The sequence below is a fragment of the Bombina bombina genome, chromosome 12 (genome assembly GCF_027579735.1).
Source record: "Bombina bombina isolate aBomBom1 chromosome 12, aBomBom1.pri, whole genome shotgun sequence".
NCBI classification, from domain to species: Eukaryota; Metazoa; Chordata; class Amphibia; order Anura; family Bombinatoridae; genus Bombina; species Bombina bombina.
In genome coordinates this window covers 16456802-16476506 of record NC_069510.1, presented here as the reverse complement: position 1 = coordinate 16476506, position 19705 = coordinate 16456802, and the positions used below count along the sequence as shown (strand labels likewise).

Sequence of the window (19705 nt, the reverse complement as noted above, 5' to 3'; positions counted from 1 at the left end):
AGCCTCACCGGTCCCTATGTCATTCTATGTAACTGATTCACTAAATCTCCTCCAGCCTCACCTGTCCCTATGTTATTCTATGTAGCTGATTCACTAAAGCTCCCTCCAGCCTCACCTGTCCCTATGTTATTCTATGTAACTGATTCACTAAATCTCCTCCAGCCTCACCGGTCCCTATGTTATTCTATGCAGCTGATTCAGTAAATCTCCTCCAGCCTCACCGGTCCCTATGTGATTCTATGTAACTGATTCACTAAATCTCCTCCAGCCTCACCGGTCCCTATGTTATTCTATGTAACTGATTCACTAAATCTCCTCCAGCCTCACCGGTCCCTATGTTATTCTATGCAGCTGATTCAGTAAATCTCCTCCAGCCTCACCGGTCCCTATGTGATTCTATGTAACTGATTCACTAAATCTCCTCCAGCCTCATCACTCCCTATGTTATTCTATGCAGCTGATTCAGTAAATCTCCTCCAGCCTCACCTGTCCCTATGTTATTCTATGTAACTAATTCACTAAAGCTCCCTCCAGCCTCACCAGTCCCTATGTTATTCTATGCAGCTGATTCACTAAATCTCCCTCCAGCCTCACCTTTCCCTATGTTATTCTATGCAGCCGATTCACTAACTCTCCTCTAGCCTCACCTGTCCCTATGTTATTCTATGTAGCTGAGTCACTAAAGCTCCCTCCTGTCTCACCTGTCCCTATGTTATTATATGTAGCCGATTCACTAAAGCTCCTCCAGCCTCACCAGTCCCTATGTTATTCCATGTAGCTGATTCACTAAATTTCCTCCAGCCTCACCTGTCCCTATGTTATTCTATGTAGCGGATTCACTAACGCTCCCTCCAGCCTCACCTGTCCCTATGTTATTCTATGTAACTGATTCACTAAAGCTCCCTCCAGCCTCACCTGTCCCTATGTTATTCTATGTAGCTGATTCACTAAAGCTCTCTCCAGCCTCACCTGTCCCTATGTTATTCTATGTAGCTGATTCACTAAATCTCCCTCCAGCCTCATCACTCCCTGTTATTCTATGTAGCTGATTCACTAAAGCTCCCTCCAGCCTCACCAGTCCCTATGTTATTCTATGTAGCTGATTCACTAAATCTCCCTCCAGCCTCACCTGTCCCTATGTTATTCTATGTAGCTGATTCACTAAAGCTCCCTCCAGCCTCAACTGTCCCTATGTTATTCTATGTAGCTGATTCACTAAAGCTCCCTCCAGCCTCACCTGTCCCTATGTTATTCTATGTAGCTGATTCACTAAATCTCCCTCCAGCCTCACCTGTCCCTATGTTATTCTATGTAGCTGATTCACTAAAGCTCCCTCCAGCCTCACCTGTCCCTATGTTATTCTATGTAGCTGATTCACTAAAGCTCCCTCCAGCCTCACCTGTCCCTATGTTATTCTATGTAGCTGATTCACTAAAGCTCTCTCCAGCCTCACCTGTCCCTATGTTATTCTATGTAGCTGATTCACTAAAGCTCCCTCCAGCCTCACCTGTCCCTATGTTATTCTATGTAGCTGATTCACTAAAGCTCCCTCCAGCCTCACCAGTCCCTATGTTATTATATGCAGCTGATTCACTAAAGCTCTCTCCAGCCTCACCTGTCCCTATGTTATTCTATGTAGCTGAGTCACTAAATCTCCCTCCAGCCTCACCTGTCCCTATGTTATTCTATGTAACGGATTCACTAAAGCTCCCTCCAGCCTCACCTGTCCCTATGTTATTATATGTAGCTGATTCACTAAAGCTCCCTCCAGCCTCACCTGTCCCTATGTTATTCTATGTAGCTGATTCACTAAAGCTCCCTCCAGCCTCGTCACTCCCTGTTATTCTATGTAGCTGATTCACTAAAGCTCCCTCCAGCCTCACCAGTCCCTATGTTATTCTATGTAGCTGATTCACTAAATCTCCCTCCAGCCTCACCTGTCCCTATGTTATTCTATGTAGCTGATTCACTAAAGCTCCCTCCAGCCTCACCTGTCCCTATGTTATTCTATGTAGCTGATTCACTAAAGCTCCCTCCAGCCTCACCTGTCCCTATGTTATTCTATGTAGCTGATTCACTAAAGCTCCCTCCAGCCTCACCTGTCCCTATGTTATTCTATGTAGCTGATTCACTAAAACTTCCTCCAGCCTCACCTGTCCCTATGTTATTCTATGTAGCTGATTCACTAAAGCTCCCTCCAGCCTCACCTGTCCCTATGTTATTCTATGTAACTGATTCACTAAATCTCCTCCAGCCTCACCGGTCCCTATGTTATTCTATGCAGCTGATTCAGTAAATCTCCTCCAGCCTCACCGGTCCCTATGTGATTCTATGTAACTGATTCACTAAATCTCCTCCAGCCTCACCGGTCCCTATGTTATTCTATGTAACTGATTCACTAAATCTCCTCCAGCCTCACCGGTCCCTATGTTATTCTATGCAGCTGATTCAGTAAATCTCCTCCAGCCTCACCGGTCCCTATGTGATTCTATGTAACTGATTCACTAAATCTCCTCCAGCCTCATCACTCCCTATGTTATTCTATGCAGCTGATTCAGTAAATCTCCTCCAGCCTCACCTGTCCCTATGTTATTCTATGTAACTAATTCACTAAAGCTCCCTCCAGCCTCACCAGTCCCTATGTTATTCTATGCAGCTGATTCACTAAATCTCCCTCCAGCCTCACCTTTCCCTATGTTATTCTATGCAGCCGATTCACTAACTCTCCTCTAGCCTCACCTGTCCCTATGTTATTCTATGTAGCTGAGTCACTAAAGCTCCCTCCTGTCTCACCTGTCCCTATGTTATTATATGTAGCCGATTCACTAAAGCTCCTCCAGCCTCACCAGTCCCTATGTTATTCCATGTAGCTGATTCACTAAATTTCCTCCAGCCTCACCTGTCCCTATGTTATTCTATGTAGCGGATTCACTAACGCTCCCTCCAGCCTCACCTGTCCCTATGTTATTCTATGTAACTGATTCACTAAAGCTCCCTCCAGCCTCACCTGTCCCTATATTATTCTATGTAGCTGATTCACTAAAGCTCTCTCCAGCCTCACCTGTCCCTATGTTATTCTATGTAGCTGATTCACTAAATCTCCCTCCAGCCTCATCACTCCCTGTTATTCTATGTAGCTGATTCACTAAAGCTCCCTCCAGCCTCACCAGTCCCTATGTTATTCTATGTAGCTGATTCACTAAATCTCCCTCCAGCCTCACCTGTCCCTATGTTATTCTATGTAGCTGATTCACTAAAGTTCCCTCCAGCCTCAACTGTCCCTATGTTATTCTATGTAGCTGATTCACTAAAGCTCCCTCCAGCCTCACCTGTCCCTATGTTATTCTATGTAGCTGATTCACTAAATCTCCCTCCAGCCTCACCTGTCCCTATGTTATTCTATGTAGCTGATTCACTAAAGCTCCCTCCAGCCTCACCTGTCCCTATGTTATTCTATGTAGCTGATTCACTAAAGCTCCCTCCAGCCTCACCTGTCCCTATGTTATTCTATGTAGCTGATTCACTAAAGCTCTCTCCAGCCTCACCTGTCCCTATGTTATTCTATGTAGCTGATTCACTAAAGCTCCCTCCAGCCTCACCTGTCCCTATGTTATTCTATGTAGCTGATTCACTAAAGCTCCCTCCAGCCTCACCAGTCCCTATGTTATTATATGCAGCTGATTCACTAAAGCTCTCTCCAGCCTCACCTGTCCCTATGTTATTCTATGTAGCTGAGTCACTAAATCTCCCTCCAGCCTCACCTGTCCCTATGTTATTCTATGTAACGGATTCACTAAAGCTCCCTCCAGCCTCACCTGTCCCTATATTATTCTATGTAGCTGATTCACTAAAGCTCTCTCCAGCCTCACCTGTCCCTATGTTATTCTATGTAGCTGATTCACTAAAGCTCCCTCCAGCCTCGTCACTCCCTGTTATTCTATGTAGCTGATTCACTAAAGCTCCCTCCAGCCTCACCAGTCCCTATGTTATTCTATGTAGCTGATTCACTAAATCTCCCTCCAGCCTCACCTGTCCCTATGTTATTCTATGTAGCTGATTCACTAAAGCTCCCTCCAGCCTCACCTGTCCCTATGTTATTCTATGTAGCTGATTCACTAAAGCTCCCTCCAGCCTCACCTGTCCCTATGTTATTCTATGTAGCTGATTCACTAAATCTCCCTCCAGCCTCACCTGTCCCTATGTTATTCTATGTAGCTGATTCACTAAAGCTCCCTCCAGCCTCACCTGTCCCTATGTTATTCTATGTAGCTGATTCACTAAAGCTCCCTCCAGCCTCACCTGTCCCTATGTTATTCTATGTAGCTGATTCACTAAAGCTCTCTCCAGCCTCACCTGTCCCTATGTTATTCTATGTAGCTGATTCACTAAAGCTCCCTCCAGCCTCACCTGTCCCTATGTTATTCTATGTAGCTGATTCACTAAAGCTCCCTCCAGCCTCACCAGTCCCTATGTTATTATATGCAGCTGATTCACTAAAGCTCTCTCCAGCCTCACCTGTCCCTATGTTATTCTATGTAGCTGATTCACTAAATCTCCCTCCTGCCTCACCAGTCCCTATGTTATTCTATGCAGCTGATTCACTAAAGCTCCCTCCAGCCTCACCTGTCCCTATGTTATTCTATGTAGCTGATTCACTAAAGCTCTCTCCAGCCTCACCAGTCCCTATGTTATTCTATGTAGCTGATTCACTAAAGCTCCCTCCAGCCTCACCTGTCCCTATGTTATCTATGTAACTGATTCACTAAAGCTCTCTCCAGCCTCACCTGTCCCTATGTTATTCTATGTAACGGATTCACTAAAGCTCCCTCCAGCCTCACCTGTCCCTATGTCATTCTATGTAGCTGATTCACTAAAGCTCTCTCCAGCCTCACCTGTCCCTATGTTATTCTATGTAGCTGATTCACTAAAGCTCCCTCCAGCCTCAACACTCCCTATGTTATTCTATGTAACTGATTCACTAAAGCTCTCTCCAGCCTCACCTGTCCCTATGTTATTCTATGTAACTGATTCACTAAAGCTCTCTCCAGCCTCACCTGTCCCTATGTTATTCTATGTAGCTGATTCACTAAAGCTCTCTCCAGCCTCACCTGTCCCTATGTTATTCTATGTAGCTGATTCACTAAAGCTCCTCCAGCCTCACCAGTCCCTATGTTATTCTATGTAACTGATTCACTAAAGCTTTCTCCAGCCTCACCTGTCCCTATGTTATTCTATGTAGCTGATTCACTAAAGCTCCTCCAGCCTCACCAGTCCCTATGTTATTCTATGTAGCTGATTCACTAAAGCTCTCTCCAGCCTCACCAGTCCCTATGTTATTCTATGTAGCTGATTCACTAAAGCTCCCTCCAGCCTCACCTGTCCCTATGTTATTCTATGTAACTGATTCACTAAAACTCCCTCCAGCCTCACCTGTCCCTATGTTATTCTATGTAGCTGATTCACTAAAGCTCTCTCCCCCTCACCAGTCCCTATGTTATTCTATGTAGCTGATTCACTAAAGCTCTCTCCAGCCTCACCTGTCCCTATGTTCTTCTATGTAGCTGATTCACTAAAGCTCTCTCCCCCTCACCAGTCTCTGTTATTCTATGTAGCTGATTCACTAAAGCTCTCTCCCCCTCACCAGTCTCTATGTTATTCTATGTAGCTAATTCACTAAAGCTCTCTCCCCCTCACCTGTCCCTATGTTATTCTATGTAACTGATTCACTAAAGCTCTCTCCCCCTCACCTGTCCCTATGTTATTCTATGTAGCTGATTCACTAAAGCTCTCTCCAGCCTCACCTGTCCCTATGTTCTTCTATGTAGCTGATTCACTAAAGCTCTCTCCCCCTCACCAGTCTCTGTTATTCTATGTAGCTGATTCACTAAAGCTCTCTCCCCCTCACCAGTCTCTATGTTATTCTATGTAGCTAATTCACTAAAGCTCTCTCCCCCTCACCTGTCCCTATGTTATTCTATGTAACTGATTCACTAAAGCTCCCTCCAGCCTCAACACTCCCTATGTTATTCTATGTAACTGATTCACTAAAGCTCTCTCCAGCCTCACCTGTCCCTATGTTATTCTATGTAACTGATTCACTAAAGCTCTCTCCAGCCTCACCTGTCCCTATGTTATTCTATGTAGCTGATTCACTAAAGCTCTCTCCAGCCTCACCTGTCCCTATGTTATTCTATGTAGCTGATTCACTAAAGCTCCTCCAGCCTCACCAGTCCCTATGTTATTCTATGTAACTGATTCACTAAAGCTTTCTCCAGCCTCACCTGTCCCTATGTTATTCTATGTAGCTGATTCACTAAAGCTCCTCCAGCCTCACCAGTCCCTATGTCATTCTATGTAGCTGATTCACTAAAGCTCTCTCCAGCCTCACCAGTCCCTATGTTATTCTATGTAGCTGATTCACTAAAGCTCCCTCCAGCCTCACCTGTCCCTATGTTATTCTATGTAACTGATTCACTAAAACTCCCTCCAGCCTCACCTGTCCCTATGTTATTCTATGTAGCTGATTCACTAAAGCTCTCTCCCCCTCACCAGTCCCTATGTTATTCTATGTAGCTGATTCACTAAAGCTCTCTCCAGCCTCACCTGTCCCTATGTTCTTCTATGTAGCTGATTCACTAAAGCTCTCTCCCCCTCACCAGTCTCTGTTATTCTATGTAGCTGATTCACTAAAGCTCTCTCCCCCTCACCAGTCTCTATGTTATTCTATGTAGCTAATTCACTAAAGCTCTCTCCCCCTCACCTGTCCCTATGTTATTCTATGTAACTGATTCACTAAAGCTCTCTCCCCCTCACCTGTCCCTATGTTATTCTATGTAGCTGATTCACTAAAGCTCTCTCCCCCTCACCTGTCCCTATGTTATTCTATGTAGCTAATTCACTAAAGCTCTCTCCAGCCTCACCAGTCCCTATGTTATTCTATGTAGCTGATTCACTAAAGCTCCTTCCAGCCTCACCTGTCCCTATGTTATTCTATGTAGCTGATTCACTAAAGCTCCCTCCAGCCTCACCTGTTCCTATGTCATTCTATGTAGCTAATTCACTAAAGCTCCCTCCTGCCTCACCTGTCACTATGTCATTCTATGTAGCTGATTCACTAAAACTCCCTCCAGTCTCACCTGTCCCTATGTTATTCTATGTAACTGATTCACTAAAGCTCTCTCCAGCCTCACCAGTCCCTATGTTATTCTATGTACCTGATTCACTAAAGCTCCCTCCAGCCTCACCAGTCCCTATGTTATTCTATGTAGCTGATTCACTAAAGCTCCCTCCAGCCTCACCAGTCCCTATGTCATTCTATGTAGCTAATTCACTAAAGCTCTCTCCAGCCTCACCTGTCCCTATGTTATTCTATGTAACTGATTCACTAAAGCTCTCTCCAGCCTCACCAGTTCCTATGTTATGCTATGCAGCGGATTCACTAAACCTCCCTCCAGCCTCACCAGTCCCTATGTTATTCTATACAGTTTATTCACAAGACATCTATGAAACTAGCCTAATGTCTAACTAATTAGACTGTCATGTGCTGTAACTGTAAATGCAGTATAAAATCATATTTTTTCAATGCTCTTATGTTTAACAGAGGAACATTCCGGAGCTGTGTGGTTGAAACATGCCGTACCTATAATCTTCACTTTAATCCGCAAATACCTCAGCGATGGACAGCTAGTGGAATCAGCGTGTTCCTGCCTCTGGATACTGTGCCTGAAAGGTAAGTGATGCCGAGACTGGAAGTGAGAATTGTAAACATCTACTTTACACAGCAACTAGATACCAAACACATAGCATACAATACATAAAGATCTGCTACATACTGTAGGGCTAATTAGGCTGCAAGTATCTAATTTCTATATCTGCATAACAACATATTATATCTGAATAGACCGTCAGTATAAGGTAACAACACTTAAAGGGACGGTAAACAGCATGACATTTTTATATAATCTAATGTTTAGTTATACACAGTAAAACTTACATAATTATTATTTTGCCTTTATTTAATTTAGCACTAGAAAACTGTGGATTTACTAATTCTCAGAGCTGGAAATGCACTCTTCAGATTTATCAAGATCAACCCTGCTACATATCTATAACTAATTTGCTTTAAAGGGACAGTAATGTCAAAATTAAATTGATTGGATAGAGCATGACATTTTAAACAACTTTCCAATTTACTTCAATTCCAGGTGAGCTAAGGAGTGTGCACGCATCTTTAGCCACCTGGCAGCAGTTTATAGCAATGTTATACATAGTTTCAATCACTGCGTTCATAGAAGCGCACACGCTCCTAAGCTCCTATCAGTTTACCTAGGTTTTCTCAAAACAAAATATATCAAGGAGCATCAATCACATTTAATAAAAGAAGTAAATTGGAAAGTTGCTTAAAACGGTTGATATCTTATTTTATAGCAGGAGTTTTCAAACCTGTGCTCAGGCCTCCCTAACAGGCCAGATTGTCAGGATTACCTTGGATGAGATCAGGTTAACCTCTTCATGCTAGGTTTGAAAAAGAAAATCACACGATCATCGATGTGATTACATGATTTCAAGGCTGGGATTCCTGATTTCATCAAGCCATATAAGGTAGGACGTTCCATGCCGTACTAATGGCGTTAAAGTCCAGCACGGTTAGGGCAGCATGGAAAGTACTAATGGCGTGAAAGGATTAATAACCTTGTTTACTAATCACCTGATCTCTAGTTCAGATACCCTGAAAATCTGCCCTGTTGGGAAGGACTGAGGACAGGTTTGAAACCCCTTGTTTTATAGTAAGACAAAATAAATCCCACTGAAAAAGGAACCGCACACGTTACTAATGTTAGTTTGCAAATAACTTTATAGAAATATAAATGAACATACAATAAAACTGCAATAAAATAACAAAAGTAACATAAAAATGCTTGCACTGAGTAAAACCTATATGACACCGGTGCTGATAGCACAAAGCAGTCTGGGTATTTTCCAGTTGAAATAAATGATTATTTTATATACAATAAATAAATGTACAATTACAGATATGGTGCACAGAAATATATGTGATCATCAGCAAATACATTTTTCAGTTTACATGTTTAACGTATTATTCTCTGACCTGCAGGGTGTGTGGAGGAGAAGCAAATTGAATCAGTAATTTGGGTTCTTCTGGATTCTCTCCAATCTCATCCAGATGGGCAAATTCTGGTTAAAAATGCCTGTCTGGCCCTAAGCAGCCTAATCAGAGCGTCAGGTATAACGACACTGTATTATTGTCTTAAAGGGACGTAGATCTCAGTCTTTTTATATTCACATAAAAGATCAAGTTACTCTATGCACCTCACACATTTCTTTAATGGACCAGCTGTTTAGAATAAACTATGGACTAGTGAAGCTGGAAAGGCTGGTGAAATTGTTGAGAGCTTTAGTGAATTAGCTACATAAACTAACATATGGACTGGTGAGGCTGGAGGGAGCTTTAGTGAATCAGCTACATAGAATAACATAGGGACTTGTGAGGCAGGAGGGAGCTTTAGTGAATCAGCTACATAGAATAACATAGGGACTGGTGAGGCAGGAGGGAGCTTTAGTGAATCAGCTACATAGAATGACATAGGGACAGGTGAGGCTGGAGGGAGCTTTAGTGAATCAGCTACATAGAATAACATAGGGACAGGTGAAGCTGGAGGAGATTTAGTGAATCAGCTACATAGAATAACATAGGGACAGGTGAGGCTGGAGGGAGCTTTAGTGAATCAGCTACATAGAATAACATATGGACTGGTGAGGCTGGAGGGAGCTTTAGTGAATCAGCTACATAGAATAACATAGGGACTTGTGAGGCAGGAGGGAGCTTTAGTGAATCAGCTACATAGAATAACATAGGGACTGGTGAGGCAGGAGGGAGCTTTAGTGAATCAGCTACATAGAATGACATAGGGACAGGTGAGGCTGGAGGGAGCTTTAGTGAATCAGCTACATAGAATAACATAGGGACAGGTGAGGCTGGAGGGAGCTTTAGTGAATCGGCTACATAGAATAACATAGGGACTTGTGAGGCAGGAGGGAGCTTTAGTGAATCAGCTACATAGAATAACATAGGGACTGGTGAGGCAGGAGGGAGCTTTAGTGAATCAGCTACATAGAATGACATAGGGACAGGTGAGGCTGGAGGGAGCTTTAGTGAATCAGCTACATAGAATAACATAGGGACAGGTGAGGCTGGAGAGAGCTTTAGTGAATCAGCTACATAGAATAACATAGGGACTGGTGAGGCAGGAGGGAGCTTTAATGAATCTGCTACATAGAATAACATAGGGACTGGTGAGGCTGGAGGGGGCTTTAGTGAATCAGCTACATAGAATAACATAGGGACAGGTGAGGCTGGATAGAGCTTTAGTGAATCAGCTACATAGAATAACATAGGGACAGGTGAGGCTGGAGAGAGCTTTAGTGAATCAGCTACATAGAATAACATAGGGACAGGTGAGGCTGGAGAGAGCTTTAGTGAATCAGCTGCATAGAATAACATAGGGACAGGTGAGGCTGGAGGGAGCTTTAGTGAATCAGCTACATAGAATAACATAGGGACTGGTGAGGCTGGAGGGAGCTTTAGTGAATCAGCTACATAGAATAACATAGGGACTGGTGAGGCTGGAGAGAGCTTTAGTGAATCAGCTGCATAGAATAACATAGGGACTGGTGAGGCTGGAGAGAGCTTTAGTGAATCAGCTACATAGAATAACATAGGGACAGGTGAGGCTGGAGAGAGCTTTAGTGAATCAGCTGCATAGAATAACATAGGGACTGGTGAGGCTGGAGAGAGCTTTAGTGAATCAGCTACATAGAATAACATAGGGACTGGTGAGGCTTGAGGAAGCTTTAGTGAATCAGCTACATAGAATAACATAGGGACAGGTGAGGCTGGAGAGAGCTTTAGTGAATCAGCTACATAGAATAACATAGGGACTGGTGAGGCTGGAGGGAGCTTTAGTGAATCAGCTACATAGAATAACATAGGGACAGGTGAGGCTGGAGAGAGCTTTAGTGAATCCGCTACATAGAATAACATAGGGACTGGTGAGGCTGGAGAGAGCTTTAGTGAATCAGCTACATAGAATAACATAGGGACTGGTGAGGCTGGGGGGAGCTTTAGTGAATCAGCTACATAGAATAACATAGGGACAGGTGAGGCTCGAGAAGCTTTAGTGAATCAGCTACATAGAATAACATAGGGACAGGTAAGGCTGGAGAGAGCTTTAGTGAATCAGCTACATAGAATAACATAGGGACAGGTGAGGCTGGAGGGAGCTTTAGTGAATCAGTTACATAGAATAACATAGGGACAGGTAAGGCTGGAGAGAGCTTTAGTGAATCAGCTACATAGAATAGCATAGGGACAGGTGAGGCTGGAGGAAGTTTTAGTGAATCAGCTACATAGAATAACATAGGGACAGGTGAGGCTGGAGGGAGCTTTAGTGAATCAGCTACATAGAATAACATAGGGACAGGTGAGGCTGGAGGGAGCTTTAGTGAATCAGCTACATAGAATAACATAGGGACTGGTGAGGCTGGAGGGAGCTTTAGTGAATCAGCTACATAGAATAACATAGGGACAGGTGAGGCTAGAGGGAGCTTTAGTGAATCAGCTACATAGAATAACATAGGGACAGGTGAGGCTGGAGGGAGCTTTAGTGAATCAGCTACATAGAATAACATAGGGACAGGTGAGGCTGGAGGGAACTTTAGTGAATCAGTTACATAGAATAACATAGGGACTGGTGAGGCTGGAGGAAGCTTTAGTGAATCAGGTACATAGAATAACATAGGGTCTGGTGAGGCTGGAGAGAGCTTTAGTGAATCAGCTACATAGAATAACATAGGGACTGGTGAGGCTGGAGAGAGCTTTAGTGAATCAGCTACATAGAATAACATAGGGACTGGTGAGGCTGGAGAGAGCTTTAGTGAATTAGCTACATAGAATAACATAGGGACAGGTGAGGCTGGAGAGAGCTTTAGTGAATCAGCTACATAGAATAACATAGGGACTGGTGAGGCTGGAGAGAGCTTTAGTGAATCAGCTACATAGAATAACATAGGGACTGGTGAGGCTGGAGGGAGCTTTAGTGAATCAGCTACATAGAATAACATAGGGACTGGTGAGGCTGGAGGGAGCTTTAGTGAATCAGCTACATAGAATAACATAGGGACAGGTGAGGCTGGAGAGAGCTTTAGTGAATCAGTTATATAGAATAACATAGGGACTGGTGAGGCTGGAGGAGCTTTAGTGAATCAGATACATAGAATAACATAGGGGCAGGTGAGGCTGGAGGGAGCTTTAGTGAATCAGCTACATAGAATAACATAGGGACAGGTGAGGCTGGAGAGAGCTTTAGTGAATCAGTTATATAGAATAACATAGGGACTGGTGAGGCTGGAGGAGCTTTAGTGAATCAGCTACATAGAATAACATAGGGACAGGTGAGGCTGGAGAGAGCTTTAGTGAATTAGTTACCTAGAATAACATAGGGACTGGTGAGGCTGGAGGGAGCTTTAGTGAATCAGCTACATAGAATAACATAGGGACAGGTGAGGCTGGAGAGAGCTTTAGTGAATCAGTTATATAGAATAACATAGGGACTGGTGAGGCTGGAGGAGCTTTAGTGAATCAGATACATAGAATAACATAGGGACAGGTGAGGCTGGAGGGAGCTTTAGTGAATCAGCTACATAGAATAACATAGGGACAGGTGAGGCTGGAGAGAGCTTTAGTGAATCAGCTACATAGAATAACATAGGGACAGGTGAGGCTGGAGGGAGCTTTAGTGAATCAGTTACATAGAATAACATAGGGACAGGTGAGGCTGGAGAGAGCTTTAGTGAATCAGCTACATAGAATAACATAGGGACAGGTGAGGCTGGAGGGAGCTTTAGTGAATCAGCTACATAGAATAACATAGGGACAGGTGAGGCTGGAGAGAGCTTTAGTGAATCAGCTACATAGAATAACATAGGGACTGGTGAGGCTGGAGAGAGCTTAAGTGAATCAGTTACATAGAATGACATAGGGACAGGTGAGGCTGGAGGGAGCTTTAGTGAATCAGCTGCAGATAATAACATAGGGACAGGTGAGGCTGGAGAGAGCTTTAGTGAATCAGCTGCAGATAATAAAATAGGGACAGGTGAGGCTTGAGGGGGCTTTAGTCTGGAAAGTAGTAGCTCTCCTCATAATACAATGTTGTGTGTTTGTATATAATTATTTTTTCTAACTCTGCCTTTGCCCCAGAGTTGGCAGCATTTCGGCTTCTGGTGCCAGTGGATGAGAAGAGCGGCCTTTCTATAGTTAAAGATCTCTGTGTGCTGCACTCTGATGACCCTGAGGTTGTGGAGAACATCTGTCTGCTGTTTAATGAAATGGCTCATTATGGTAAAAACAAAACTTATTATTTAGACAGATGACAAAGTTCTGCTTGCAAAACAAAACCCTGAGAGCTGAGGAAATATAAACACTCATTGCATTTATTCCAATGAGACATATTCTCTGTAGAGCTGAAACTCCTACCAGCCCATACTTTTATTATATAAGAACATTTTAAATATGCCAAATCTATATTTTCACGTGCGATCTAATAACCTGTACGTGTTCTGCAGCACAAGCATTTGCCCCTTACACAATGCCATATAATTTACTGATCTAAAAATCCAATATAAAACCTTTTAAACACTTACGTAGAGCCTCCCAGTCTAGCACTGTAGATGAGATTAGGCTGCGACACCCACTGAAGGGGGCTGGGAAATCACTCCCCCTCCCCTGCATATGAAAAGCCTTGTTAGACAAACAGGAGCAAGCAGGAGTCTGTAGACATCAGTATACAAATAATTTAGGGCTTGGTTAGAAGTTTAAAAATCAGCACAATGTTATTTAACCCCTTAATGACCACAGCACTTTTCCATTTTCTGTCCGTTTGGGACCAAGGCTATTTTTACATTTTTGAGGTGTTTGTGTTTAGCTGTAATTTTCCTCTTACTCATTTACTGTACCCACACATATTATATACAGTTTTTCTCGCCATTAAATGGACTTTCTAAAGATACCATTATTTTCATCATATCTTATAATTTACTATAAAAAAAATTATAAAATATGAGGAAAAAATGGAAAAAAACACACTTTTTCTAACTTTGACCCCCAAAATCTGTTACACATCTACAACCACAAAAAAACACCCATGCTAAATAGTTTCTAAATTTTGTCCTGAATTTAGAAATACCCAATGTTAACATGTTCTTTGCTTTTTTTGTAAACTATAGGGCCATAAATACAAGTAGCACTTTGCTATTTCCAAACCATTTCTTTTCAAAATTAGCGCTAGTTACATTGGAACACTGATATCTGTCAGGAATCTCTGAATATCCATTGACATGTATATATTTTTTTTTAGTAGACAACCCAAAGTATTGATCTAGGCCCATTTTGGTATATTTCATGCCATTATTTTACCGCCAAATGCAATCAAATACAAAAAATCGTTCACTTTTCACAAATTTTTTCACAAACTTTTGGTTTCTAACTTAAATTATTTACAAACAGCTTGTGCAATTATGGCATAAATTGTTGTAAATTCTTATCTGGGATCCCCTTTGTTCAGAAATAGCAGACATATATGACTTTGGCGTTGCTTTTTGGTAATTAGAAGGCCGCTAAATGCCACTGCGCACCACACGTGTATTATGCCCAGCAGTGAAGGGGTTAATTAGGGAGCATGTAGGGAGCTTTTTGGGATAGTTTTAGCTTTAGTGTAGTGTAGTAGACAACCCCAAGTATTGATCTAGGCCAATTTTGGTATATTTTATGCCACCATTTCACCGCCAAATGCGATCAAATTAAAAAAAAAGTTAAATTTTTCTCAATTTTAGGTTTCTCACTGAAATTATTTACAAACAGCTTGTGCAATTATGGCACAAATGGTTGTAAATGCTTCTCTGGGATCCCCTTTGTTCAGAAATAGCAGACATATATGACTTTGGCGTTGCTTTTTGGTAATTAGAAGGCCTCTAAATGCCGCTGCGCATCACACGTGTATTATGGCTAGCAGTGAAGGGGTTAATTATGTAGCTTGTAGGGAGCTTGCAGGGTTAATTTTATCTTTAGTGTAGAGCTCAGCCTCCCACCTGAAACATCAGACCCCCTGATCCCTCCCAAACAGCTCTCTTCCCTCCCCCACCCCACAATTGTCCCCACCATCTTAAGTACTGGCAGAAACTCTGCCAGTACTAAAATAAAAGGTATTTGGCCATTTTTAAAAAAAAAAAAAAAGAAGCATATTTACATATGCTGATGTGTATGATCCCCCCTTAGACCCCAACCTCACTGATCCCCCACCTAACAGCTCTCTAACCCTTCCCCTCTGCCTTAATGGGCGCCATCTTGGGTACTGGCAGCTGTCTGCCAGTACCCAGTTTTGCAAAAAAAGTGTCATTTTATTAAAAAAAAAAAGCAATTTTCTGTAGTGTAGCTTTCCCCCCCACCAAGACCAACCCCCCACCCCTTCCAGATCCCTGAGATTATATTTTTTAAAGTTTAAACTTCATTTTTTTTAATACTTTTTACTAAGTTTTTCTGTAGTGTAGCGGTTCCCACCCGCTCCCGCCCCGTGCACTCGCCCGCCCTCCAACCCCCGTGCACGCGCGCGCTCCCGTGCGCGCCCCCGTGGGTCCCGCCCCCGATCCCGCCCTCCTCCACTCCATACACAACATCGATGGCCGCCCACCCGCCTCCCACGTAAGCTCCCACCCACCAACGATACCGGCCATCGATGTCCGGTGCAGAGAGGGCCACAGAGTGGCTCTCTCTGCATCGGATGGCCAAGGGGGGTTATTGCAGGATGCCTCCATATCGAGGCATCACTGCAATAACCGGAAAGCAGCTGGAAGCGAGCAGGATCGCTTCCAGCTGCTTTCCAGACCAAGGACGTACGCCACACGTCCTCGGTCATTAAGTGTATTTTTTTAGAGGACGTGTGGCATACGTCCTTGGTCGTTAAGGGGTTAATAATAAGCAAAACTATACTTTGTTACAAAAACACTCCCAGATGGGCTATATAAATAGTTCTACAAAACATTTATGCAAAGAAACATCTAGTGTACATTGTCCCTTTAAAGTGACCCATATCCCTTTTCTATCTTATATTAAACACCTGTGATTTCCCTGAGCACTTCAACTGGACTATTCTATTTCAACTCTACAGCTGTTAGTGACATCAAAAACCTTCACAGACTTTAAAATGTCATTGTAAATTTAAGTTATCGTCTTATAACTATATAAAAAACATTTTTTTCAGATATATGCTCTACACTAAATATTGGCCATATAATGAATATGATGGTTATAAAAGTACATCCAACAGCCAATCAAGCTTGCACAATTAGGTAGATCATAAGCATATTCATTTTGATTGGCTTATGTGATCAAGAAGGGAAAAAAAAAAGGTTTGACAAGCAGGGGTGTGACACAATGGTTGTGTAATAAGCTAAGAGGACAATACACCCACCCACAGCTAGTTTGTAAGGTTTTATCTATATATACTTTTTATATAAAATGTGGAAAACAAAGTTACAAAAATACATCTTTTCATATTAAACTGAATATGACTGTGCCAACACATACCAGATGCACACTCCCTTGCAAGTCCTGGGAGTAAGGGGCCAATTTATCAATGTCTGTCCGACATGATACGCGGTCGGCATTTAACATGGCACAAGCAGTTCACCAGAACTGCTTGTGCAATGCCGCTAGCAGGGGGTGTCTATCAGTCAGATCGTATAGGATCGGAACCTCAGAGGCAGCCGACCAGTTATGGAGCAGCGGTCTTAAGACCACTGCTTCGTAACTGCTGTTTCCAGTGAGCCTAAAGGCTTGCGCGGAAACGGGCATCAAGCTCCATTCTGAGCTTGATAATTCGGCCCCAAAGTCTCTTTACAATGAGGTGTGAATACTGAGGACATTTTAAGGTAAAATCGCTTCCTTTTTACATAGAGATGTTCAGGTTTACAGCTATGCTGCATCAGTTTCAAGTGCTTCAGCATTTGGGTATCATGGCCCTTTAAACATGATTTGGCACAGCTTGTGAATATAAAACAAATTTGTATGTTATATGATAAAGTGGCCACCGAAAGAAAAAAAAGGCAACAAGAATTTACCATAAATTATCTTCAGCCCTACAAAAGTTTATGAGAATTTGTGCTTTAAATAAGTGACAAATATATATAACAAAGGCAGTCAGTTAAAGGGACATGAAACCCCAAATTATTCTTTCATGATTTAGACAGAGAATACAATTTTAAACAACTTTTACATTTACTTCTATTATCTAATTTGCTTCATTATTCAGATATCCTTTGTTGAAGAAATAGCAATGTACATGGGTGAGCCAATCACACAAGGCATCTATGTGCAGCCACCAATCAGCAGCTACTGAGACTATTTAGATATGAATTTCAACAAAGGATATCAAGAGAATGAAGTACATTAGATAATACAAGTAAATTGCAAAATTGTTTAAAATTGTATGTTCTTTCTAAATCATGAAATATTTTTTTTTGGGTTTCATGACCCTTTAAGTAGTAGTAATCCTTTCTTCCATAGAGGACTGCAGAGCAGAGATGCTGTTGCAACACTTGGAGCTGTTCTTGCAGGATATCAAAGACAAATATGCATCTACAGAGGTAAGAACGATCCGAGGCGCAGGGATCCTTGTATTTACAGTGAAAGCCCTCGTGTAGTTATGTAATTTATTATGCTATGAGAAGTGTTTTATTTAACGTAACGAAGAGCGAATTAGCGGGATAAGCTTTGGATAAACACATTGTGATTATTTTAGCCCACAGTGTAGCAGTGAAGTTAATTCACAATATCCTGCTCCTAAACTCACAGGACAGTAATAGAAATATGTTCTTTTAATATAGTTTAAAATAAGGAACTGTAATAAAATATATAATATATAGTATACTGAGCTCATTCTATTCCACTAATAAATTATATAATATATAGTATACTGAGCTCATTCTATTCCGCGAATAAAATATATAATAAATAGTATACTGAGCTCATTCTATTCCGCGAATAAAATATATAATATATAGTATACTGAGCTTATTCTATTCCGCTAATAAAATATATAATATATAGTATACTGAGCTTATTCTATTCCACTAATATATAATAAATAGTATACTGAGCTCATTCTATTCCGCGAATAAAATATATAATATATAGTATACTGAGCTCATTCTATTCTGCTAATAACATATATAATATATAGTATACTGAGCTCATTCTATTCCGCTAATAAAATATATAATATATAGTATACTGAGCTTATTCTATTCCGCTAATAAAATATATAATATATAGTATACTGAGCTTATTCTATTCCACTAATATATAATATATAGTATACTGAGCTCATTCTATTCCACTAATAAAATATATAATATATAGTATACTGAGCTCATTCTATTCCGCTAATAAAATATATAATATATAGTATACTGAGCTCATTCTATTCCACTAATATATAATACATAGTATACTGAGCTCATTCTATTCCGCTAATAACATATATAGTATATAGTATACTGAGCTCATTCTATTCCGCTAATAACATATATAGTATATAGTATACTGAGCTCATTCTATTCCGCTAATAACATATATAATATATAGTATACTGAGCTCATTCTATTCCGCTAATAACATATATAATATATAGTATACTGAGCTCATTCTATTCCGCTAATAAAATATATAATATATAGTATACTGAGCTCATTCTATTCCGCTAATAAAATATATAATATATAGTATACTGAGCTTATTCTATTCCACTAATATATAATATACTGAGCTCATTCTATTCCGCTAATAAAATATATAATATATAGTATACTGAGCTCATTCTATTCCACTAATAACATATATACTATATAGTATACTGAGCTCATTCTATTCCACTAATATATAATAAATAGTATACTGAGCTTATTCTATTCCACTAATATATAATAAATAGTATACTGAGCTCATTCTATTCCGCAAATAAAATATATAATATATAGTATACTGAGCTCATTCTATTCCGCTAATAAAATATATAGTATACTGAGCTCATTCTATTCCGCTAATAAAATATATAGTATACTGAGCTCATTCTATTCCGCTAATAAAATATATAGTATACTGAGCTCATTCTATTCCGCTAATAACATATATAATATATAGTATACTGAGCTCATTCTATTCCGCTAATAACATATATAATATATAGTATACTGAGCTCATTCTATTCCGCTAATAACATATATAATATATAGTATACTGAGCTCATTCTATTCCGCTAATAACATATATAATATATAGTATACTGAGCTCAATCTATTCCGCTAATAACATATATAATATATAGTATACTGAGCTCATTCTATTCCGCGAATAAAATATATAATATATAGTATACTGAGCTCATTCTATTCCGCTAATAAAATATATAATATATAGTTTACTGAGCTCATTCTATTCCGCTAATAAAATATATAATATATAGTATACTGAGCTTATTCTATTCCACTAATATATAATATATAGTATACTGAGCTCATTCTATTCCGCTAATAAAATATATAATATATAGTATACTGAGCTTATTCTATTCCGCTA

General features: G+C 40.9%; 1 protein-coding gene across 1 annotated transcript in view; it reads left to right on the top strand.

Moving 5' to 3' along the window:
• STKLD1 (serine/threonine kinase like domain containing 1) overlaps positions 1-19705 on the top strand; it is an 84255-nt gene that overhangs the window by 61700 nt on the left and 2850 nt on the right. The window contains exons 15-18 of the mRNA XM_053695960.1: positions 7601-7729; positions 9116-9244; positions 13277-13417; positions 17636-17715. Of these exons, the coding sequence (XP_053551935.1) occupies positions 7601-7729; positions 9116-9244; positions 13277-13417; positions 17636-17715 (479 nt within the window). The remainder of the gene's footprint in view (positions 1-7600; positions 7730-9115; positions 9245-13276; positions 13418-17635; positions 17716-19705) is intronic.